The sequence below is a fragment of the Panicum virgatum genome, chromosome 8K, assembly GCF_016808335.1.
Source record: "Panicum virgatum strain AP13 chromosome 8K, P.virgatum_v5, whole genome shotgun sequence".
NCBI classification, from domain to species: domain Eukaryota; kingdom Viridiplantae; phylum Streptophyta; class Magnoliopsida; order Poales; family Poaceae; genus Panicum; species Panicum virgatum.
In genome coordinates, this window is record NC_053143.1 from 46,596,389 (window position 1) to 46,621,931 (window position 25,543).

The following is a 25,543-nucleotide window of genomic DNA, read 5'->3' on the forward strand; positions in this document are numbered from 1 at the left end:
AGTAACGAAGAGTGCGTGGGAGCACCGTGAGAGGTCGCCCCGGCCAGAAAAACTCCCAAATCAACATGGTAGAGCTAGGATCAGGGTGGTTGCCGGAGCTCGCGCGGCGTGAGGGCGCTGCGGCGCGCTTGCGCCGGCGGCGAAGGCGAGACTGCGCGCGGGGCCCGTGGAAGGTGGGCGGGCAGCGCAGGAGGCGCGTAGGCAGCCAGCAGGCGAGGCAACGCGTGGGGCCTGCGGGAGGCGTAGGCTCGCACGTGCGCGGTGGGCTCGCAGCGCAGGTGCGCGAGCGGCGCTGGTGCGTGGGCCCAAGCAACGCAATTTGCTTTTCCTTTTCCTTCCAGCTTTATTGTTTTATTAATAAAGTAATCCGCCCAACTTTATTCATTTCCAACATCAGAAGATGCCATGCATGGCCCTGCCAACTGATGTTTTGATGTTGGCAGGGCCATGCATGACATCTTCTAGATATCAACCGCTATATCTACTAGAATGTGATGATGTAGTATCAACGGTTGCTTTAACTTTTCTAGATATATAATATTTACTTTGTGTTAAGATATAATATATATCTAGGTGCATAATAAATGTTTGTGTCAAGATATAATGTATATTAGGTGTATAACAAATATTATGTATTTAGAAAAGCTAAAACAATATATAATTTGGAACGGGCTTATTGCTACAATCACAAACATTTGATTTTTTTTTCCTTTTCACAAACAATGTTTTTTAAAATGTTGCAACGACGACGATGGAGGCAAACTTAGGCAACGGCTACGTCGTCGGCGAGCGATTTATGGAGCTTGCCGGGAGAGCTCTGGCAACAATATAATAGAGTTCACTGAATCGCGCGCTCTTGGTTATACTGATCCGAAGGCAAAAGGTCAGCCTACGGCCAGCTGAAAGCATGGAACTCGCCGTCGGCGCCTCCGAGAGCGCCATGAGCTCGCTGCTGGGCAAGCTCGGCAGCCTCCTTGCCCAGGAGTACACGCTCATCAGCGGCGTCCGCAGCGAGATCCAGTACATGAACGACGAGCTCGCCAGCATGCACGCCTTCCTCCGCAAGATCGGGCGTGCCGCCGCGGCCGGAGCCACCCACGACGAGCAGACCAAGGACTGGATCGAGCAGGTCCGGGACGTCGCCTACGACATCGAGGACTGAGTGGACGACTTCGCCCACCGTCTCGGCCGCTAGCCCGGCGGCGAGGGCCTCCTCGTCGACCTCCGCCGCGCGTGGTACGCCATGACCACGCTCTGAGCGCGCCGCGACATCGCCGCCAAGATCGTCGACCTCAAGAGCCGCGCGCAGGATGTCGGCGAGCGACGCACGAGGTACGGCGTGCAGGACCCCAGCAGGCAGAACAACTCCGGGCGCAGGCAGGGCGGCCGAACGCCGCCGCCCCGGTAGTACACGGCCGAACATGATGAAGCCGGTGGGGCAGGAGGAGGCCGTCGGCAACCACGGGGAATGGCTCGCGGAGGCGCGAGCTGACCAGAGGGTTCGCGCCATCGTCAGGGGCTCGGCAGGACGACAATGGCGTTAGAGCTGCAGCTGAGGTCTGGGGAGAAGTTCGAGTCCCGGGCGACGGTGCAGGCGTCGCAGAAACTGAACCTTGAGTCTCTGCTGAGAGATATTCTCAAGCAGGTCATGCCGCAGCAAGAGGCCGAGCGCAAAAGTGACGCCCGCGGCGGCGCCGCCGCCGCAGAGAGCCGTACTGATGGGATGCAGAGGTCGACCGTGAAGCAGCTTAAGGAGAAGCTCAAAACACAACTCGAGCAAAAGAGGTGAGCGATCATGTATAGTTTTCAGGATCCTGACATGTTCAACTGTAAGTGATTAGGCGTGCAGTCAAAGCCAAATAAACAGTTTAAATTGAAGTAGAATCAACCATTCATTCGAGTCAGATTATCTCTAACTGATACGTGCCATAGTAGATGTCAACCTATTAGTAAACTTTTTATGATTTGGCGGATTATCTTAAGCACTACATTCACCACATGGAAATAATAATTACTACTTCTCATGAAAACTGCTTACATATAACCCTATTCTTAATAATATATGCTCAAAAATATTTTGAAATAAATAATGGCATAAAGATTTGTATTGGAGATTACATCAACATCCAATTGAAGCAAACAAGACAAGGAGAGTAGACGCAGTGATAAAATAATAATGTGTCCGACCTTTTTTTTTTTGACAAGATAATGTGTCCGACCTTGTACTCTGAAAACTATACTGTTATCAACAACAAGTACAGTAATAATGTTATTAGTAAGTGACCCACTAATTTTATTTGCGCATGTTGTCCTAACAGGTACTTTCTCTTAGTGGATGATGTATGGTCCGTATCTTCATGGACAAATATATGGGAATCTTTGCCTAAAAATCAAAATGGTAGTAGCATAGTGGTGACTACAAGGTTCAAGTCTGTGGCCAACACCTGCAGCCATCAACAAGGCCGTATCCATATGCTTAAACCACTCTCTTATGAGGAGTCCAAAAAACTGTTCTTTGAAATCATTCAAGATCAAGATCCGGGGGAGACCAAAAACACAACTGACAAATCAAAAATCAACAAAGCTGAGTCCCGAGACCATAGTCACCAAAGTTCCCGGAACGACGGATCGAGGAACGAGGAACGGGGAATGAGGAAAGGTACTTGGGATGGATTTCTACACTGCGGGAACGAAAATATTCCCAATTCCCATCCCGGAACAACGTTCTCGGAAGGTGGAACGCACCCTCGTTCCACGTTCCCGGTGACTATACCCGAGACACCTTGGGGGATGATTCTGAAAGCAATAGAATTAGGAATAGAATAATTCCATTAGGGTAACCCTAGGAGGGTATATAGAGTTGATACATGGGCCTTATTGGGTCTAATACAAACACACTCCAACACCCCCGCAGTCTAAACATCCGGCGCAACGGAGTTTAGAACTAGATAACAAAGAAAACATAACTCCAACACCCCCCGCAGTCCCAACTCTAGCCACTGCAGATGTTGAGACTGGACCGAAACTCGCCGAACACCGAGGTAGGGAGGCCCTTGGTGAAGATATCGGCGAACTGCGACGTCGTTGGTACGTGAAGAACCCGAACGTCTCCCAACGGCAACCCGCTCCCGGACGAAGTGGAGATCAATCTCAACATGTTTCGTCCACTGGTGCTGGACGGGGTTGGTGGAGAGGTACACAGCGCTGACATTGTCGCAGTAGATGAGGGTGCTTCGACGAAGAGGCTGGTGGAGCTCGAGGAGGAGTTGGCGCAGCCAGGTCGCCTCAGCTACGCCGTTGGCCACGGTGTAGACTACAAGGTCTGTCGAAGCAGATCGCCGGAGCAGAAGACCGAAGTCCACTTCAGCGCGGCGAGGTGTGGCTCCCGGGGATCATGCATATGGAGACAGATCTGCTGCACTGCGTAAGAGATATCCGACCGGGTGAAGGTGAGGTACTGAAGCGCACCGGCCAGACTCCGGAAAGCAGTGGGATCAGTGACTGGAGGACCCGCAGCAGCAGAGACCTTGGCCTGAGTGTCAACGGGAGTGGAGCACGGCTTGCAGTCAGTCATCCCAGTGCGCTCCAAGATATCCAGAATATAGAGCCGCTGCTGGAGGAAGATACTGTAAGGCCGCTGCTCAACTGTGATACCCAGGAAGTGGTGAAGCTGACCGAGATCCTTCATGGCAAACTCCCGCTGAAGTGCTGAGATCGTCTGCTGAAGGAGTATGGAGCTGGAGGCTGTAAAGACGATGTCATCCACATATAGGAGCAGATATGCCACATCACTGTCCTGGCGGTAGATGAACAACGAAGTGTCCGATCGAGCCTCAGTAAATCCCAGAGAGAGCAGGAAGGAAGCAAACCAGCTGTACTACGCCCGAGGTGCCTGCTTAAGCCCATACAAGGACTTGTTCAGGCGGCAGACCATCTCCGGCTGAGCTGGGTCCACAAATCCGGTGGGCTGATTGCAGTAGAATGTCTCTGTCAGAGTACCGTGAAGGAACGCGTTCTTGACATCCAACTGATGGATCGGCCAAGAACGGGACAGTGCTAGAGTCAGAACTGTATGAACAGTCGCGGGCTTCACCACTGGGCTGAAGGTCTCATCATAGTCAACTCCTGGCCGCTGAGTGAAACCCCGAAGAACCCACCGGGCCTTGTACCGCTCAAGCGAGCCGTCAGCTCGCCTCATGTGAGTGAAGACCCACTTGCCGGTGACGACGTTACCGCACTTGGGACGCGGCACCAGGTCCCAAGTGCGGTTGGCAAGGAGAGCCGCGTACTCCTCCTCTATAGTACGGCGCCAATGTGGATCGGCGAGCGCGTTACGGACGGAGGATGGCACGGGGGAGACAGCCGTAGAGGTGGACGGCTCGGGGACGGCGGCCGAGAGCACCAGGCGGTCGACGAGACGGAGCGTCCCGGAGGCCTGGCGAGTCACCATCGGGTAGACGTGGCGAGGGTCCTGGTGGAGAAGTGGAGGATGATCCACTGATGGCTCGTCGAGAGAGCGGGTCGGGGCATCCTCACGGGCACGTCGCTGGTAGACGCGTATCGGCTCGCCGAAGCGAGGCGGTGCCGGCGGGGAAGTTGGCACGGCCTCGGGAGCATCCAGGGCACGTCGCTGGTAGACGCGCACGGGGTTGGCGAAGCGGGTCGGGGGAAGATCCGACGAAGTAGGAGAGTCCGGGGCCTCGCACGGCGAGGCAGAAGAAGCAGGGGCAGCGGGAGATGCCGAGTCGTCACGAGGCTCAACGGGCGGAGCCGGGGCCGCGCGTGGCGCGGCTGGAGGCGCCGGGATCACCCGGGGAAACCCTGGAGGAGCCGGGGGTGACCATGAGGGCTCCAGTGCCTCGGGGGCACGAGCGGGGGGTCACCGGCGTCGGGGCCGGCACGGGAGACAGGGGACCTGCAGGAGGAAGAAAAACAGGTGGCTCGATAGGAGGGGCCACCGGGTCAGTATCAAAGAGTCCCGTCAAGTCGGAGTCCGGTGAGGGTGTGGTGGTGGAGAAAGGGAAGGTGGACTCATCGAAAATAACATGACGGGAGATAATGACACGACGAGAAGAAAGGTCATAGCACCGATACCCCTTATGATCAGGAGAGTACCAAAGAAAGACGCAACGAGTCGAACGAGGTGCGAGCTTGTGAGGTGTGGTGGCAGAGAGGTTGGGGTAGCAAGCGCACCCAAAGACTCGAAGGTGATCATAGGAGGGAGGGGTGCCAAAGAGAGCGAAGTGAGGTGTGGGAGCGCTAATCGCCTTGGAGGGAAGACGATTGAGCAGGTAGGTGGCGGTGTGCAGAGCCTCAGCCCAGAAGCGAGGAGGGACTGAGGCCTAGAACAGCAGGGAGCGCATGATGTCGTTGGTGGTATGAATCATGCGCTCCGCCTTGCTGTTCTGAGCGGAAGTGTAGGGGCATGACATACGGAGCTGAATGCCATGGGTGAGAAAGAAAGAGTGAGAAGAGGAGTTGTCGAACTCGCGCCCGTTGTCACACTGAATGGCCTGAATGGTACAACCAAACTGATTGGACACCTAGGCGAAGAAGTAGGAAAGCGTTTTGAAAGTTTCGGATTTCAAGCGCAAAGGAAAAGTCCAGGAGTAATGGGAAACGTCATCAACAATCACCAGGTAGTATTTATACCCAGGAAAAGTCCAGGAGTAATGGGAAAAGTCATCAACAATCACCAGGTAGTATTTATACCCTGAAACACTGAGAATAGGAGAGGTCCATAGGTCACAGTGAATCAGAGCAAAAGGATGTACAACCTGGGAAGTGGAAGAAGGGAAAGGAAGGCGTACATGACGTCCCAACTGACAAGCATGACAGAGGGACTCATGGGAGCCTCGAGTACAAGAGATGGCATAACTACAAGTCAACTTGGACAACGCATCCGCGCCGGGGTGGCCGAGGCGGCGATGCCAAGTGACAGACGAAGCTGTAGTCACCAGAGCTTGCGGAAGCAGTGGAGAAGGTGGGGTGGAGGCAGCGGGAAGACGAAGAGTGTAGAGAGGCCCGACGCTGTCGCATAGGGCGAGAAACTGTCGGGAGGTAAGGTCCTTCACAGACAAGCCAGAAGGATCAAACTCAATGGAACAAGAGTTGTCAATAGTGAATTGACGAACAAAAAGAAGATTATGAACGATGTTTGGAGCGACAAGGACATTGTGCAAGCGAAAGGAACCAGGATGGACCGAATCACCTACTGAAGTGACCGGGAGAGTGGAACAATGACCCACAATGATGGAAGAGGGATAAGAAGGAGGGGGTGGGTAGGTAGAGGTTAGAATGCGAGCGTCCGGAGTGGTGTGGAAAGAGGCTCCGGAGTCGGCGATCCAATCGGCGGAGGAGGCGGGTGGTGTCGGGGTCGTCGCGCTGAAAGACCTAGCAGGTGACGCCGGATCCCATCCCCTAGCCCACGGGGCCCACGGTGACGAGACTGGGGAGGGTGGGCCGGCAAGAGCGAGGAGGGCTGGCTGAGGCGGAGCTGGGCGTGTCGGAGGAGCAACCGGGGGCGGGCCAGTCCACATAATGGTCTGGACGGGCCACGGGTTGTAGAGAGACGGCCACGGAGCACCTCGACCTCCGCAGTCGCCCTCGTCACTCCAGCCACCCCCCGTACCACCAGCGCGACCACCCCGGCGACGGCGACGACGATCCCTCCCGGACCCAGAGGAAATGGAGGTAGGAGGTGGTGTGGTGGCGGCAAGCGCGGTGGCGCTGGGCAGCCAGGAAGGCGGCGGCGCAGAGGATGACATGGCGGCGGCCGTGACGATGGCTCCCGCGCCCAAAGAATAGGGGGTGGCGCCCGCAGCAGCGGTGAAGGAGGGGCCGCTCCCTGTGGCCGGCGCGGCGGTGGAGAATGGCCCAGGCGGCCTGCGCGGCTCGGCGGCCTGCGCGGCCAACGCGGCCAGCACGGCGACGGAGGATGGGCCGGGCGTGGCCTGCGCGGTGGCGGAGAATGGCCCAGGCGGCCTGCGTGGCAACAGAGGATGGGCCGCGCCCTGCGGCCTGCGCCCCCGCAGCGGCGCCCGGCCCTGCAGGGCCCCAAGCAGAGGAGATGGCCGTGGCGCGCGCAATCGCAGGGGTGCAAGCGGCTGCGGTGGTGGCCTGCACGTCCTTGTCAATGGACGGCGGGCGAAGATGGACGAGACTGGACTGGGGCTCGGCCACGCGTAGCGCCGCGCTAGCGGCTGTAGAGGCGGCCGCCGCATCCAGCGCAGCGCTCAGCGCAACACCAGCGGGCGGAGCAGGGGCAACAGCGCCCAGTCCCGCCGCGCCGGCCAGCGAAAAGGAGGACAGGGATGCGGCGTCGGCGGTAGCGGTGGTGGCCGTGGTCACCAGGTGCGGCGGCGGCAGCTGCACCCAGGGCCCGCGCACTATGGGGGCCTGCTGCGTCGCGCCGGGCGGTGCACCCAGGGCCGTCCAGGTGGCGGCCTCCCTGGGCAGCAGCAACGGCGCCCAGGGAGCCGTAGGCGGCGGTGGCGGCGCTGGGCCGCCCGCCACGAGCAGGAAGGGCGGGCGTCGGCGGCGGCGGCACATGGCCCCCTGCAGGAGCACGCTCAGGCGGCGGCGGCGGCGGAGCCCAGTGGTGGGCTGCCATGGAGACAGAGGCCGGTGAAAGTGTTGCCGGCACCTGTAGAGCCGGATGCGGCATCTGCAGGGCATTCTCGGCGGCCTCAGCCCACGCGCCCCACCCCACAGCAGCAACGTCCAGAGTAGAGGACCCCGCGGCGGCTGCGCCCAGAGCAGAAGAACCTGCGGTGGTTGCGCCCAGAGCAGAGGAGGGGGGAGCCTGTGCGCCGGCGGTGGCGGCGGCCGCTGCCCGCTCGCCTAGTCCCGCGGCAGCCGGATCAAGGAGGGAAGGGGGCGCGGCGGCGGCCGCCGCCTGGGTGGCTGGGGTGACGGCGGGTCGCGCCCTAGGTCCGGCCAGAGCAGAGGAGGGAAGGGGAGGGAAAGAGGAGGAGGTGGGAGGGGGAGGGGGCGGCCGGCCATGGCGGCGGCGCCCAGGGGTGGCGGTGGGCAGTGCCCAGGAAAATATCAGCCTGATACCATGAAAGCAATAGAATTGGGAATAGAATAATTCCATTAGGGTAACCCTAGGAGGGTATATAGAGTTGATACATGGGCCTTATTGGGCCTAATACAAACACACTCCAACAGATTCCAAAAGAACCAAGGAGTCAAATGATACCCAAGAGGATTCTAGAAACACAAAGAAGCAGTCCAAAAACAGCAGGGAGGAGTTGTCAAGAAACATCAATGGAGAGGAGTCCAAAAGCACTGAGGATCCAGATGAATTTGTGAAACTCAAGGAGGATATTATAAGGAACTGTGGAGGTCTTCCATTGGCTATAGTTGTAGTAGCAGGGCTCCTAGCCCGAAGAGACCTAAACAATATGAGCCATTGGAAAACAGTAAAAGAATCTCTAACCTCAGAATTGGACAAGAACCTGAACACTGAGGGAGTGACACAAATTCTTAATCTATGCTACAACGACTTGCCAGCTGATCAGAAAAATTGTTTGTTGTACCTGAGCATATTCCCAAATTGTTTGTTGTACCTGAGCATATTCCCAAAGGGCTGCAGCATAAACAGGAGGCGTTTGACAAGGCGATGGATAGCTGAAGGTTTCATTGTTGAGAAGGATGGGAAACTGTTGAGGAAGCTGCTGAGGACACCTTTAATGAGCTCATCAGCAGGAATATAGTTCGGCCATTAGACCATAGCAGCAACGGAAATATGAAGGCTTGCCAAATTCATGATATGATCCTTGAATATATTTTGTCCAAGTCAAGTGAAGAGAATTTCATCACTGTAGTTGGAGGCCACTGGCTCTGTCGGTACCCCAGGACTGGGGTACCCCCTCTTGCTGTGTCTAGGCAAGAGCCTCGTGGTTATCCTTGACTACGTCCAAATAGCCGGACCCCTGCGGTCCGGAGCCCTGTTCACCCGACAACGGTCCCGGACCCGTCCCCCGGCTGGAAAAGGTCTGGGAGCACCACGTGTTCCGGAAAAAGCAGGCGCTCAGCCCGAACAGCCGGGGGCTCCGGACCTCCCGTAGAGGTCCGGACCCCCGCGGAGTCCCGGACCCCTAACTAAGGGAAGGGATTGACACCCCTCCCCGGGGAGGTCCGGGGCTGCCACGTGTCTGCAAGCACAGACATGTATATAAGGCCGCTTGGTCTCCATACAAGGGTTCACCTACCACTGCATTCATTGCGGTAGGTGGACGTCCGCATTAATATAGCAGAAGCCGAGGCAACTCTTTGACCAAGGGACACTACTGATCACGTATTACCAAGACGTGTAGTGGAGCCGCTGGCACCGCCCACGCCGCGCCTGTCAGTCTGCCATGACAGATGGACACGACGGCTCGGCTTCATGCATTATGACGCCTACATAATAGCCTCAACAGGCCACACCGCAATCTACGTTTCCCCAACGGGCACCTTGCTGACGGGACAAGAGAAGACCACCCTGAGTCAGAGGGGCAGCAGGGCATGGAAGCGTATCGGAGAAAAGATTCACAACTACTGTAGCCATTTAAGTACTCTGTGCAGCATGCTACACAGTTACGTTGGGCCCACTTGTCGGGGCCTCAACAACCAATGTATCCGCACCCCTTGATCTATAAAAGGGGGGCGCCCGCTAGAAGAAAACTCAGGCTGGAAAAAGGCCCGGCAGAGGATAGGTTCATATACAACCAAGAACAATACTTCTCCCAGTGGATGTAGGGTATTACGCTCCGGCGGCCCGAACCACTCTAGATCTTGTGTTCTTGCGTGCTTGCCTCAGTGCTAGATTAGCCTCACCGCCTAGTACTTCCCCAAGTTCTCCCTCACTAGGAAATAGGCGGGTGCGTTCCGCCACCCGGCTATGGGTACCGTAAAAATCCCACGATATTTGGCGCCGTCCGTGGGGAGAGTCAGGCGTTGGCTGGATCTTCAGGCTTCTGGGCTGTGTTCATCCTCTGCAACGGTGAACGAGAAGATGAAGGAAGGCAGGGTGACACCCACGCCACATGCCATGGCGCCGGCGCGGCAACGCCCACAGATCGGCGGCGCACGGCAGCGGCGCCTACTGTGTGTCGCCACTGCGACACCTCAGAGCCGGCGCGGCGGCGCACAGCGGAGGCACCGCTGGGCGCTGCCGCCCCTCCATCGACTCAAGGTTTTCTCACAAGCAACGGCCACGCTTTCTCTGCGGTGGCATGACGTCGGCTCAAGGCTTTCTCTCAACATGGAGTCTGGAGCCAACGGCCATCCCGGAGGAAGTTGGCCGTATCGTCGTGTCGTCTCCAGCTCCACCCGGGGTGCTTGGTGCTGCTGTAGACAGGACCCTGCCACCAGGCGCGGGGGCCTCTGGCGCTAGCACCAAGGACAAGCCGGCGAACGACCGCCCTTCTCCACGCTCTGTGCTCGTCCATACGAGCACCCGTTCTCCTGCAGCGCCTGGGCGGAAAACCAGGTTCTGATGCAGCAAGCGGCAGGCAGGCTGGCTCCCGGTGGCAGACGGCGACGGCAGGGGGCCTCTCCCATTCAAAGCCAAAAGAATTTGTCTCATGCTACCTAAGCATATGACAGCTCTTAGGCAAGGAGTGGTCCCTCGAGCTCCCGAGGTGATGCTAGATGATGCAGTTCAGGCACACCCATGGCGCCTTCACCTCCGACGACTATGAAGAATCCGGGAGTAGCGGTACCACTTCCAATCAGAGAAGGACATGCTGTATGGAATGCAGCCGAAGGTTACTCCTAAGATAAGACTAAGAAAATTCCTCCTTTGTAATAACGTGGCGCCTACGTGTGAGTCCAGAGCGGTCGAGGTCCGACCTTGTAAACCCGACCTCTGGCCCTATCACACAAACAGGCAAAAAACGGTCCGGAGCGGTAGAGGTCCGACCTCGTAATCCCGACCTCTGATGTATACCATGACAACCACAATAATAAAAGGGATTTTCTTTCTCAGTTTTATCTGGGCTCCATCTTGATTACATTTATTCGCCTTGGTTTAACTATTCCTTCCTCTTAAGCGGAATCTTCCTTTTATTGCTAACAATCCAAGTTAAGTTGCTGGCTTGTGGCCAGGTGGGGACACCCCTTCTAGCTGGAAGACAGTTCGGACCCCTAAGGACCTGCTCCGGAGAAGTAGTACTCGTATCCTGGGGTAGAGAAGCTCTGCGTGGCTTAGCCTGGTAATGTACCCTAAATTTACGTACTTCACTACCCTGTTACAAGTACTCTAATATCCGAGACTGCTGTCTTTAGAGGTCCCGGGCTCCCTTCTAGTATAAGGCTTGGTTCCTCGCACCTTACTATGAGGTCCGGTGACATATTTCATCGATCGTTAGCAACGTCTCAAGTCCACTCCGGTGGCCCGCTCCGGCGGAGACCGCTCGCCACGGTCGTCTCAAGTCCACTCCGGTGGCCCGCTCCGGCGGAGACCGCTCGCCACGGTCGTCTCAAGTCCACTCCGGTGGCCCGCTCCGGCGGAGACCGCTAGCCACGGTCGCCAAGAGCTGGGTCCGGGAAGTGGTGCTTGCTCCCTGAGCGATCCGAGGTCTATGTAGCCGCTTAGCTTGGTTCCGCACCCTAAGCCTACACCTACGTCGCCCTGTGGAGAGCACTCTAGTACCTGAACCTGGCAACCGGTGTACCGGCCTCAGGGGTCCGGAGCGCCCGCTCTCTGCATGAGCACACCAACGCAATCAGGTTGCGTGAAAACACATCACGGTAGTAGGCCCCACCCACGGGTTCGTACCTCTCCCGAGGTGAGCCCGGGGGCCACTGTCGGTACCCCAGGACTGGGGTACCCCCTCTTGCTGTGTCTAGGCAAGAGCCTCGTGGTTATCCTTGACTACGTCCAAATAGCCGGACCCCTGCGGTCCGGAGCCCTGTTCACCCGACAACGGTCCCGGACCCGTCCCCCGGCTGGGAAAGGTCTGGGAGCACCACGTGTTCCGGAAAAAGCAGGCGCTCAGCCAGAACAGCCGGGGGCTCCGGACCTCCCATAGAGGTCCGGACCCCCGCGGAGTCCCGGACCCCCTGTATAGTAACCGGAGCCCTCACTAAGGGAAGGGATTGACACCCTGCCCCGGGGAGGTCCGGGGCTGCCACGTGTCTGCAAGCACAGACGTGTATATAAGGCCGCTTGGTCTCCATACAAGGGTTCACCTACCACTGCATTCATTGCGGTAGGTGGACGTCCGCATTAATATAGCAGAAGCCGAGGCAACTCTTTGACCAGGGGACACTACTGATCGCGTATTACCAAGACGTGTAGTGGAGCCGCTGGCGCCGCCCACGCCGCGCCTGTCAATCTGCCATGACAGATGGACACGACGGCTCGGCTTCACCCATTATGACGCTTACATAATAGCCTCAACAGGCCACGCCGCAAGCTACGTTTCCCCAACGGGCACCTTGCTGACGGGACAAGAGAAGACCACCCTGAGTCAGGTGGGCAGCAGGGCATGGAAGCATATCGGAGAAAAAATTCACAACTACTGTAGCCATTTAAGTACTCTGTGCAGCATGCTACACAGTCACGTTGGGCCCACTTGTCGGGGCCTCAACAACCAATGTATCCGCACCCCTTGATCTATAAAAGGGGGCGCCCGCTAGAAGAAAACTCAGGCTGGAAAAAGGCCCGGCAGAGGATAGGTTCATATACAACCAAGAACAATACTTCTCCCAGTGGATGTAGGGTATTACGCTCCGGCGGCCCGAACCACTTAGATCTTGTGTTCTTGCGTGCTTGCCTCAGTGCTAGATTAGCCTCACCGCCTAGTACTTCCCCGAGTTCTCCCTCACTAGGGAATAGGCGGGTGCGTTCCGCCACCCGACTGTGGGTACCCTAAAAATCCCACAATAGGCTCACATCAACACCAAGCAACAAAGTCCGCCGCCTTTCACTGCAAAGCAGCAATCCAGAGGATGCAAGAGATAAAATAGAGACCATGAACTTGTCACATGTCCGGTCATTAACAGTGTTTGAGAATTTACACCAGCTGCCTTCTTACTCATTGAAGTCTGTAATACTACAGGTGCTGGATCTGGAACGTTGCAAGAGCTTAAATACTGGTCAGCTGGATAAATTGTGTAAGATGTTTCATTTGAAATATCTGAGCCTACGTAGGGCATACATCAAGAAGCTCCCAGCAGAAATAGGAAAACTTCAATATTTGGAGACACTGGATATTAGGGAGACAGACGTGATGGAGTTGCCTTTATCTGTTGGTCGGCTCCTAAAAATGGTCCATCTGCTTGGTGGCAATAAATCCACCCGTCATGCCTTGAGATTCACTGAAATAATTGCAAAGATGACAGCATTACAGATACTGTCAGGGATTGAGATAAGTAAGAGGTCAACTCAAGACCTTGGAAGAATGCATAACCTCACCAAATTGAAGAAGTTAAGCATCCTCAATATTAAAGACCTTCATGCCAACAGCCAAAAGTATGATGATTTACTCTCTGCCATTGAGTACCTTTGTGGCTTCTCACTAAAGTCTCTTGCAATTGATGACGGTTTCACTGGCTTTCTTGATTCAATTGAGGATCTATCCACTCCCCCAAAATACATCCACTCACTTGAGCTTTCTGGCAAACTGACTCGTGTACCTGGATGGATCAAGGAGCTGGAAACTCTTGAGAAGTTAACTTTGTCATTGACTTCACTGGGGACGGATATGTTGCTAGTTCTTTCCCAGCTTCCTTTGTTGTTTTCTCAGACATTTTCAGTAATTGCAAAAGGACAGGATCACAATGTCGTGGAGATTCTTCATAAGAACACAATGGATTCAGGAGGCAAGATCTTTGTTCCGGCTGATGGATTTGGGAATCTTAAACTACTCAGGTTCTCGTCACCGGTGATGCCACTGCTGAGCTTCCTAGAAAGGGCAATGCCGGAGCTTCAAAGATTAGAGCTACAGTTCAGGCTACTGGAAGGTGCTTATGGCCTGGAGAACCTTAAAAGTCTTCAGCTAGTGCATCTTAGAGTCAGCCAGCAGGCTTCCGATGCTACCAAGGTGAAGGTGTCCGATATCAGAACTTCAGTAAGCAAGCATCCAAATAACCCGACAGTGGTAGTTGATGAGTACTATGAATGATCAAAGCTGAAAGATTGTTATATTTTTCATCCTATAAGCAACAGTATTTGCAAGAAGCTGTGTTGTGTGAACATGTTATTTTTTAGTTTGAATAATAGCCCCATCGGGCTGACTGGCTTGTGTGTAAAATCTAAACCAAGTTCTGATAAGTATCTGTGTCCCAGTTGCTGTATGATGTGTGGCCGTGGCGTGATGAGTGTGAATCTTTAACCTTAATTTTTCGTTTCTCTGGAGCTCTATCATTTAATTTACGTATGAGATGTATGCATCTATTCTATTCCGAACAAATCACGGTTGAGGTAAATACCGATGGATCAACGCTGCAGCGGGAAGGGATAAAATGCTTCAAATCCGTTCCACGCTACTGCGGCCTGGCGTATACCGATGGATAAACGCTGCAATTTCTTTCCTCCGATTCGTGGCAGAACTCAGTAGAAAACGTAGGACAGTTCCTCACGCCTATAACGCACTTAAACACGGTACTAAGCATCTAATCAGATACTTACGCGAGGAATGGCATTGCAAGATTGGAAGAGTTGCAAATTACCAAGGCGATGAGAAGCGCGAGAGGCGGGCACGGCGGCGGAAGGTGGAGGCGGCCACCGGCCAGGGAGCGTCACTAGCCACATCATCTTGCTCTCCCACGGTGGAGGAGATTCCATGTCGTAGCTGGTAGTGACCCGGCGATGGCGGCGGCGGCGACCGGCGAGCGCGAGGGGGAACTGCAACCAAGGGTACGTTCCGTATTCGCCGCCGCAAAACGTATTCTGTGTCGCGTCATAGAACCCGTCTTCACAGCACGAAAGCAGCAGCTTTCGCTACGCCTCCCAGCCTCCCACGCACTCCTTGCTTCCTCCGAAGAGGCGGCCCAGCGGCTGTGGCGGCGGGCTCGCCACTCCGAGATGCTCACTCGCCACCGCCACGGCCGCTGCCTCCTCCTCCCCGACCTTACGCGTCTCTGCACCTGCGCCTCCCCAACCCAACATCCCGCTCCCTCCTCCGCCTCCTCCGATGCCGCCCCCGACGCCTCGCCCGGCGGCCTCGACCCCGCCGCGCTCGCCCCCGACGACGCCATCGCGGCGCTCCCGGCCGTCGCGGACTCCGCGGGCTCCGCGGCGGCGCTCGCGCTCTTCCACCGCCTCGCCGCCCGCCCGGACCTCCGCCTCCTCATGCGGCTCTACGCCACGGCCGCCACCGCCTTCGTCGCGCGGGGGAACCTCCCGATGGCGCACGAGGCGATGCGCGCGATGGTGGCCGCCTTCGCGGGGGCCGGGCGCCTCCGGGAGGCCGCGGACATGGTGCTCGAGATGCGGAGCCACGGGCTCCCGCTCCGCGTCGAGACGGCCAACTGGGTGCTCCGCGTCGGGCTCCGCCACCCGGGGCTCTTCACGCGCGCGCGCGAGGTGTTCGACGGAATGGCGCGGGCCGGCGGGGTGCGCCCCGACGAGCGCAGCTTCCGGGCGCTCGTCCTCGGGTGCTGCCGGGAGGGGCGCTTCGAGGAGGTCGACGCCCTGCTGGTGACGATGCGGCAGAGTGGGTTCTGCCTGGACAACGCGACGTGCACGGTGGTCGTGCGCGCATTCTGCCAGCAGGATCGGTTCAAGGATGTCTCTGAGCTGTTCGGGTGGATGTCAGGGATGGGAACGCCGCTGAACATGGTCAACTATACGGCATGGATTGATGGTCTGTGCAAAAAAGGCTACGTCAAGCAGGCGTTCCATGTGCTGGAGGAGATGGTTGGGAAGGGGCTGAAGCCAAATGTGTACACACACACGTCGCTGATCGATGGGCTCTGTAAGATTGGGTGGACGGAGCGGGCGTTCCGGCTGTTCTTGAAGCTTGTTAGGAGTAGCTCCTACAAGCCAAATGTGCATACGTACACTGTGATGATCGGAGGGTACTGCAAAGAGGGCAAGCTTGCTCGCGCTGAGATGCTGTTGGGAAGGATGGTTGAGCAGGGACTGGCGCCGAACACAAACACATACACTACGCTGATCAATGGTCACTGCAAAGATGGCAGCTTTGATCGTGCCTTTGAGCTGATGAATAAGATGAAGCTGGAAGGTTTTCTGCCCAATATTTACACGTACAATGCCATCATTGGTGGTTTTTGCAGAAAAGGACAGATTCAAGAAGCTTACAAGGTGCTCTGAACGGCAACTAGTCAGGGTCTGCATCTTGATAAGGTGACATATACTATACTGATAACTGAGCACTGCAAACAGGGCCACATTATGTATGCCCTAGAGTTGTTCAGCAGGATGGCTGAAAATGGTTGCCATCCGGACATAGACACATACACCACCATCATTGCTGCATATTGCCAACATATTGCAACAATTTAGTGCAAAATCTTGCATGGGATTAGTGCCAACAACAACTTATACCTCAATGATTGCAGGATACTGTAAAGTTGGCAAATCGACCTCGGCTTTGAAGGTCTTTGAGAGGATGGTTCAACATGGATGCCTACCTGACTCTATAACTTATGGGGCCCTAATAAGTGGGTTATGCAAGGAATCCAGGCTAGAGGAAGCAAGGGCATTATACGAGAGCATGCTTGATAAACATTTGGCACCATGCGATGTGACTTGTATCACTTTGGCTTTTGAGTATTGCAGGAGGGAGAAAACAAGCATTGCTGTGTCGTTCTTAGATAGACTGGACAAACAGAAACAAGCTCACACAGTAGATGCTCTAGTTAGAAAGCTCAGTGCTGTTGGAAATTTGGATGCTGCTAGACTTTTCCTTAAAAATGTTCTGGACAAGCATTACACTGTTGACCATGTAACTTATACAAGCTTCATCAATTCATGCTATAACAGCAATAGATATGCCCTAGCTTCTGAAATATCAGAAAAGATATCGAAGAGGATCTCTAACTTTCAGAAAAAGGATGCCGCGGCCATTGCTTGATTGCTAGAGTAATACAAATTTTGTCTACCAAAGCAGCAGAGAATTTCATAGTAGTTCTCAATGCTCCTTTTTAGCAGAGCTGCTATGTCAATCATTTAGCGGTAAATGGTATGTCAATCAATTTCTAGTAATGCTCAATGCTCTTTTGCTCCTTTTTATATGTGTTACCAGTAGTATTTTGTCCAAATTATTGTCCTGCAAACTCGTTGATCTTATAAAATATCCAGGTCAAGGTCTACATGACCAGATAAATATTCATGACTGCACTGGGTTAGAAGTGTTAGGCGATGCTATGGAATCTGCTTTTGAATAAACTATACGAGAAGAAACAAGGTAAGTTGTTCATAAGGTGAAGAAATTGTGATTTCCTTGGCATCTTAGTAATTTCATTTTGGCCTAATTTTATTTTGTCTGATGCAACTCCTGCGAATGCTTTTGTTTCTACTGGTCAACAGGCCTTTCTTAAATACTTTTAAGATATTCAATGTTATATAATATATCTGCATTTTGTACGATGGATTTAAAGTTAGTTCTTTCCCCCCCGGTGGCTTGTTATGAAGAATATACTTCAATTTATGCTATTTGAAACTTTAAACGTGTAGGTTCTGTTTATCTGTATTCTACTTTCTACAGATGTAATTCCGTATATTTAAACCTGTGTTCAGTGGTTCAAACTCCTAAGATTATTCTTGGTATTGTAACAGTCATGCTGCTCAGGACTGATGCTGCTGTCATATTCATGCTTTTCTTTCACCATACAGACTTTGACCCTAGCTCTGAAAGTCTGGCTGGAAATCAGCGAATTTCCGGCAAAAACTGAGATCTAGCTAATTACAATAATATTGTGAGTAATATTATGGAAAGAATATTATTGATGACAGCATCCTGAAAATCAGCGGCAGACCTATATGTAGGCCAATTGAAATCTCTTAATGATGCCACTAAACTGATTCTTAGGAAGTAATAGAATTGCACATCTAGACCACTGCTGAAAATGGAGCAAAGCTGATCGGTATGCTTGTAACTTGGGACATTCGTCCCCAGTTAGATAAAATTCAGTGATTGCGGGTGTTCCTGGGAACTCTTGGTAGCTGCCACCTAGGCAAAAACATTGATCCTCCGATGTGGGGGATCCTCCACAGTTGGTTGAGATGTTTATGTTGTCATTACTGAATATATTTGATTTTGAGCTTGATGTGATCATTTTTTATTTTGATTGAAAGATCCCTATGATCGTTGTCTGTTTCTTGTATTCCTTATACATGCTAACTTTTGTCGTAACGAAACTCATGTTATCAAGGTTGACGCCATACAATAATACTCTAATATCTCGAGTTTTCTTTGTTGGTTGCATTTTTATTTGATGTTTGCTCCATTGCATTGGTCCTGGCACACGTACAATTTAATCATTTTTTTGGTTAAAACTGTTAGACGACACACTGTGGACAGAAGTTCACTTCAGATAATTGCTGAAGTTTTTGATTTCTTAGGCTAAATTCTGAATGGATTTTTTTCCCCAAGGTTTGATGTTTGGCATTTCTAATAATCAATAATACACACATAAGAGAATTTTATTTACAAGAGTTGTGCACTCGCGGTGGACTTGTTAGAGCGTTGAACTCCAGTTGTCGTTGAAACTCCCGTCTTGACCTGGATTCTAAGCACGACACCTTCTTAGAACAAAGCCCAGGGGTAGTCTCCCCCTTGTGGTCATTTTTTTTAGAATGCAAAGAAAATTCGAACAGTCTAGTCTATAATATACACATGGTCTGAGCTAGGTGTAATCCAACTGCTGTATTCACAAATATGGATGCACTTACCAATGCAAACTATAACATCAAGACCCTATAGAGTATTCCTAGTAGTTAACACATAGAGCATACTCCTGAATTTTCCTTGCACCATTTTTACTGAAGGAACATTTGAGAAATATGTCAATTTTTGATGATCTTGCAGCTCATCTGCCAGTTGACAGCTCAATAGCTTCCTGAATGTTTAGAGATTCTTCACTGAAGCTGAATAGTTTGCGCTGCTGCCTCGTTTCGTGCTGTTGTCGTCGGTTGAGCTCAGCTAGCTGCCATTCCTCCCATCGCTCTACTGGGACAAACTCTCCTTCCAGCATCTGCACCACCTCAGACATTACAGGGCGCTGATCAGGGTCCATGTGGGTGCAGAGGAGTGCTATCTGGGTAATCTTCTCCAGCTCTTCACGGTTGTATGCACCACCTAGATTGCGATCGACAATTTCATGTAGTCGCCCTTCTTCCATCAATATTTTGACCTTCACATTTGCAATTTGAATCAACATATGAATTTAATTATTGTTTAAAAGGGGCCAATTATGTGAAATTATTAAGTAATGTTTGACCAGAAAATGTAAGATAATTGCATGGTTATACCTATTGCTGCCGTGGGATGAGTTGGTTAAGAGAGACCTTAAGGATTGAAATATCTCTAAAGAGATAGCTTTGGATAGGAGCGCTTGTAGACTAGCTATCAATGTGCCTGAACCTTGAATTTATTTCTTTCGGGTTTCATCTCTAGCCTACCCCAACTTGCTTGAGAAAAAAGGCTATGTTGTTGTTGTATACCTATTGCTGCTACTGATACTATATTTCTTTTTTCTCTCGAACGCGCAGGAGAGCAGCGCATCAATATATTAAGAAGAAAATGGGGATAAGGAACCTCAGAATGTTAAACCACCCTTCTTACTGAATAGCTAACTTATTCGTAAGCCAAAAAAACAAGACTGGGAACCTAGACCAAAAGACCTAAGTGACTGGAGTTACTAGTGCGAGGAGGTAAGAAACTCCTCAATCCCTAGCTATAGACCACAGCTGCAACTCTTCTTTAATGACCGTGATACTGTATTTTTTATTAATGTGCTTAGTGAAACTGTCTGCTTAGACCTTAATGTGCTTCTCTTACTTAATTTTCCTTGGGGAACATATCAGGTGCAAACAAACCTCTCCGTGCAAACTATGCAAACTTCAATCTGGACCAACATTCAAGGGGAGGGCGCAGGGGGAGTGGGAGGGGGGGGGGATTAGCAAAAATGTGATTACCCAATCAAGGGCGGGCGGTTAATTGTAAAATTACCCAATCCCCCATGCCCCTTGGATGTTGATCCGGTGGCCCAGATTTGAGTTTGCACGGTTTGCACGGAGAGGTTGGTTTGCACCTGATATGTTCCCTTTTCCTTGATCTATCAGTAGCTTTGTTCTATTTGGTATTATCAGTGTACTTGTACAGCAATCAATTCATCTAATTATCTTACCTGATCAATCAGCATGATCTCGCCTGCTTCTTCGATACGGTCAGGATAGAATGCAATTGCTCGCTCCCCTGTTACAATCTCTAATAGTGTGACACCATATCCAAATACATCTGTCTTAACTGATGGCCTTCCTGTCTTTATGTACTCAGGAGCTATGTGGCCCATAGTGCCACGAACCAGCGTCGTGACTGTGTTCCTCCCTATGTCCACCATCTTCGCCAACCCAAAATCTCCTACAACTGCTTCAAAGTTCCCATCAAGTAGGACATTGGCAGCCTTCACATCACGGTGGATGATCTTGGGATTACAGTGCTCATGAAGGTATTCCAATCCACAGGCGGCACCAAGAGCAATTCGCATTCTTGTAGACCAATCTAATGCTGGTTCATTTAGTTTTATATCTGCATTTTCAAGTTTCGTTACTATCATATCTGAGAAGATTAAAGGTATTAGGTAATTATTATGTTACATCTATACTTTTATGAAATTACTATAGTATCCTAGATAAAATTTAGAGAAAGATCAACTATACACACTATATGTTTTGTACATCAAAACTTTACCACTTTCACTCCTAATTTCTTGCAATATATTAGCTTATAGACAACTGCATGCTTCAAGTGACAATTCTGAGTGAAGACCAATCAAACAGTCAAAGCCATAGACTTACAAATAAAGACATGATGATAAAGAGATGATCTCAGCTTAGTTGAGTTTTACCTCTTAAACGGGAAGCAACACTCAGATTCTCCATGAAAGGGTAGACCAAGAGTCTTTCTGTCGGTGTTGTACAGAACCCTATCAATCTTAATATGTTCTTATGTACAGCAATGCTTATCAATTCAACTTCTCTGAGGAAAGTCAGGTCCCGTTCAGGACTTTCCACGTTAAACAGTCGTTTCACTGCAATCTTTATACTGTCTGGACCTGGAAGAACTCCTTTGTACACCTTACCAAAACCACCCTTGCCAAGAACATTCTGTTCACTGAAATTGTTAGTTGCAATCTGGAGCTCTCGCCATGAGAACCGCTTTATCTGCCCAAACTCTAGTCTGTGATCATTCTGACCTGGAATTGTTGAACATGTTCATCTTGTATCAGTTAAAATAAGTTGGGTATCTTCTTTCAGAATGCTAATTTATTTAGCGGTTTCAATTTCTGAAAATGTTTTCCACTTCATAAAATGAAAATTACCACTATGGTCACTATCATCAGACAAACATAGTTATCCACTTATGCTCCTAGACAAACCTGAGACATCAATGAAGATTTCAGGTCGGTATCGCATTCTTTGCCACCATAAGACAACTAGAGCTCCAATGACAAAGAGAGTGATTGCTCCAGCAATGCTTCCAAGAACCACCTTTAGCTTGGAGTTTTTTGATCCGCCTGGATGTATTATGATCAAGTATTTAGCCTGAGAAAAATGCACTTACAATCTCCCTCAAAATTTAGTGTTCAGTAGGGATTGCCAGTTTGTCATTAAAGTACCTGTCCTTGTGCTGCCTCCTTCACATGAAAATAAATGCTGGTCACAATTCAAATGGTTACCTGTATAGCTGGAAAGACAATTTTACAATTACTAAGTCTAGTATACAGTAGCACACATGAAACTTGTTTCCGTAATCTGCTTTGGTGCAGAAATCACATACTTGTATTGAGCCACCTGAAGTAGATATTGTGGTATTTCACCGCTAAGATTATTATACGCAAGGTTGCTGCAAAATAAAATGACGTGTGATATATGATTGCAGAACTGCTATTGACTTCCTTAGACAAACAAATGGCAGTAGGAAGTATAGCAATCATCAAATTTTACATGATGAAGTTAAAAACTCACATATTATTCAATGATGGAAGATTTAAGAAAGAGCTTGGAATACTCCCGCTTAAATTGTTTTGGCTTAGATCCCTGTCCAAATTATCACATTGTTAGAGCCTTTTTATCAACCTTGATAACATGAGTGATGGCTGACTTACAGAATTTCAAGTTTAGGAAGATGGCCTAGGGAATCCGGTATTGAGCCATTTAAATTATTTCGTCCAAGGTTTAGAGTTGTTAAACTTGATAGGTTCCCAAACTCCTGTGGAATTCCTCCAGTTATGCTGTTGCCATTCAATAACCTGAAACCATAGTATGTAGCAGTCAGCAAGTTTATCTGTTCTGTATGGGCATATAATTTTATATATGATTGAACCCATGTTTATGAGGAAAAAATATTGGACAGGCAAAAGAATGGAACTTACAGCTGTTGTAAATTTGTTAGCTTTGCTATGCTGGGTGACAAGACCCCTGTCAATCCAGATGAGGACAAACTTCTGCAGAGTCAGAAATGAGAAACTAAGCATGTAGTCACGTAGACAGAGTACGTTGCTTTACAAATTTACAATAGTGAAACTAGATAAGAGTGAAGTATAAAAATACTCCATCCAACTGAACGCTTCTTTGAAATTTCTTTAAATTTGAAAAACCACAATGTGAATTTGGTTGAACCTTAGCTGCCTTGGTCAATATTGGAATTCAAACTTCGAGTTAACTTACATTTTTGTAACAAATTTGTTGTCTTGACAAGTGATATGTTCCCAATAGCAGGCGCTCATTTGATTATCCTTCCAGTCATTAAGGACACCACTGTTATCGATGAGGTGTTGCCTCATTTCATAGAGTGCTTCAACTGCAGAAAAAATAGTCTTAATTCTGGGGTCATCATGAAGACTCGAGTTCTCATAAAGTGGTTAGATCCTTCTTATAGAATCTATTCAGTATCTGACTTGCAATCTGGGATTTGTAGTGCTTAACTGTATAAGGCATGACAGAGTATATTTCGCTAATCTGGAGCTGTCTATCAATAGGGGCTTTGGATAGGAGCGCTTGGAGACTAGCTATCAATGTGCCTGAACTTTAAACTTATTTCTTTTGGGTTTCATCTCTAACCTACCCCAACTTGCTTGGGAAAAAAGGCTATGTTGTTGTTGTTGTTGTCTGGAGCTGTCTATCACAACTAAGGAAAATTAACTAGACTTAATAGAAGTGCTTTTATGCTCCCTGGAAACTGGAAACAATATTTCAACGGCACTAGTATGCTGAAAGGGGTCAACTAATCCACTGCTCCATTCCACTGGTGTGTGTTACAGCGTTAGGAGATCTATTGTGTAGTTCCCTTCTAGAGTTTATGATTCAAACATTTGACTGGTGACATAGACAGGGAACCAAATTTCTAAGAGACACTTATGTGGTCTTTAGAGAGTCTAGTCAATAGCACAATAATTTCCATGTTACCTATGACAGCTTGTCAGTTCAAAGTCAACTTTTCAATTTAAATATGCTGTTGTCTTATCTAATGGTAACTATTGAAGATTATCATATTTGGCAAAAATGTATTGTCCTTACCTTGGAACTCAGCAGCAGCAGAAGATTGTAGACATACCAATAAAACTAGCACAAAAGCTAGCAACTTCATGCTTTCTGAAAATATTGTCAGCTTGTTATGTTTTCAGGAACTGGGACACTGCTGTTGTTTGACTCAAAATTGATGCCCTCTTGATGCAAGATCGGTGCTTGACTGTTGCGTCACCGAAAGAAGCGTATGAGATGGGAGGACAGAAATGCTCAGAGAAGAATTCTGATACTGTCCTCAACAGGAAGCAAGATGGAACGATACCTGAACATGCCAAGGATTTACTTCAGCATAAAATTAAGATTATTGAAATTATGTCTACGGTTAGAAGAACTAGGTCAGTTTGGAGTGTTCTCATTTGGACTACTAGCTACTTGTATGAAAGAAATCATTGCTACGTGCGAAGAGTCTCAGTGTGGTCACTGGACTTAAAGTAGATATAACTGTGTTCCACATTTCTCAGAAGCTTCCTCTGGTAGTTGTCTCAGAAAGAAAAGTTCTTCCAATATGGACATATGTAGATGCGAGTCTAGGATTTGGTCCCACTGGGATTCTGTATCTATATGGGTACTTAATTAGTCATGACCCTACACAGGCCTATACCTTCACAAAGGTGTCATTGAAAATGTAAACTACAGTCACCACTATTTTCATATTTGATGGAAAGTCCCCCCCCCCCCCCCCCCTGTTTTGGATATAAACATAGAGTGGAATGTGCAGCAAAGCAGAATAAGCTCCTAGTTGCTCTTGAAATTGAGCAAAACGAGCAATAAGCATGCATTTTTCCTCTCCGGTTTGGAATTAAATAGCAACTTATCAAAGATCGCCGAGACACTGACTACTCTGTTCCAAGAACTTGCGACCATGGCATGCCAGCAAACTCTCTCAGTTTCCTGTCCATTTGAGATATGCAGGGTGCTGGTGGAAGCTTTCGCTTACCAAAGAAGGTGGTGTTTGCCTGTTTGGTATGTTTTCGGCAAGAACCAAAGCTACCCATTCATCCTGAACTGTCTCTTCTTCCCGAATCCCAAGTAAACCTCCCGTTTTCCCCCAACATCCGTCATTCCACAAAAGGCAAGCAAGAGTGAGAGACTATAAACAATCAGAGGTCAGAAGCAGGAAACCACTCTAATGGAGCAAGCAATCCAGTCAAGCAAACAGATGCTCAAGGAAGACGATGACAAGGACGGCGACGACCGAGAAGTCAAACAGGCAGTGGTTGTATGTGAGCATGCAAGGAAAGCCGGCAAGAACTTACCAGGAAGCAGGCGAAGAACCGGAGAAGTGTCAAGCGAGTGGTGCTCCAAGCTTCTGAGAGCTTTCTTTCAGTTGTCTCCCGGGATGGACGCTGGCTGAGCTTGGGAGAGGGGAGAAGAGCTGCTCCTCAGCACTGAGAGGAGCTGAGGAACAAGTGTGGAGCAAGTGGCGCCCGGACCATTGAACGGGTCAAATTTATCACAGCCCTCCCCCATCGAGGTGCATGGAGTTCATTGGATCGCGCAAACGGACGGCTCAGATTGGCAGTGACAAATATTTTCCACTACTACAGAAACGCTAATTTGTCCCGGTTGGGAAATCCTTGTTGTCCCGATTTCCCAACCGAGAACGCCAGGCTGGGACAAAAGGGGGGTCCTTTTGTCCCGGGTCTGGCAACCGGGACAAAAGACTACCAACCGGGACAAAAGGTGCTGCCAGCGCCACGTGGCTGGCGCACCCTTTTATCCCGGTTGGCGTTACCAACCGGGACAAAAGGCTCTTTTTTTCTGTTTTTCTTTTCTCAATTCTTTTTCTATTTCAATTATACTTTTGCATTTCAATTAAACTTATGTATT

At 50.5% G+C, this 25,543-nt stretch overlaps 1 protein-coding gene and 2 pseudogenes across 1 annotated transcript; 2 read left to right on the forward strand and 1 right to left on the reverse strand.

The window, feature by feature from the left end:
* Positions 1 to 824: 824 nt before the first annotated feature.
* Positions 825 to 14,295, forward strand: LOC120645828 (annotated as a pseudogene).
* A 417-nt stretch (positions 14,296 to 14,712) lies between these two features.
* LOC120644904 lies at positions 14,713 to 24,377 on the forward strand (annotated as a pseudogene).
* LOC120644905 (LRR receptor kinase SERK2-like) lies at positions 18,708 to 23,857 on the reverse strand. The gene is made up of 11 exons (XM_039921648.1): positions 23,705 to 23,857; positions 22,856 to 22,988; positions 22,561 to 22,632; positions 22,294 to 22,437; positions 22,154 to 22,225; positions 21,966 to 22,031; positions 21,805 to 21,872; positions 21,565 to 21,702; positions 21,034 to 21,381; positions 20,314 to 20,714; positions 18,708 to 19,317 (listed from the first exon to the last, which is right to left on the reverse strand). Exons 1-11 carry the CDS (start codon positions 23,772 to 23,774, stop codon positions 18,994 to 18,996), a joined length of 1,836 nt encoding a protein of 611 aa, XP_039777582.1. The 5' UTR covers positions 23,775 to 23,857; the 3' UTR covers positions 18,708 to 18,993.
* Positions 24,378 to 25,543: the final 1,166 nt, after the last annotated feature.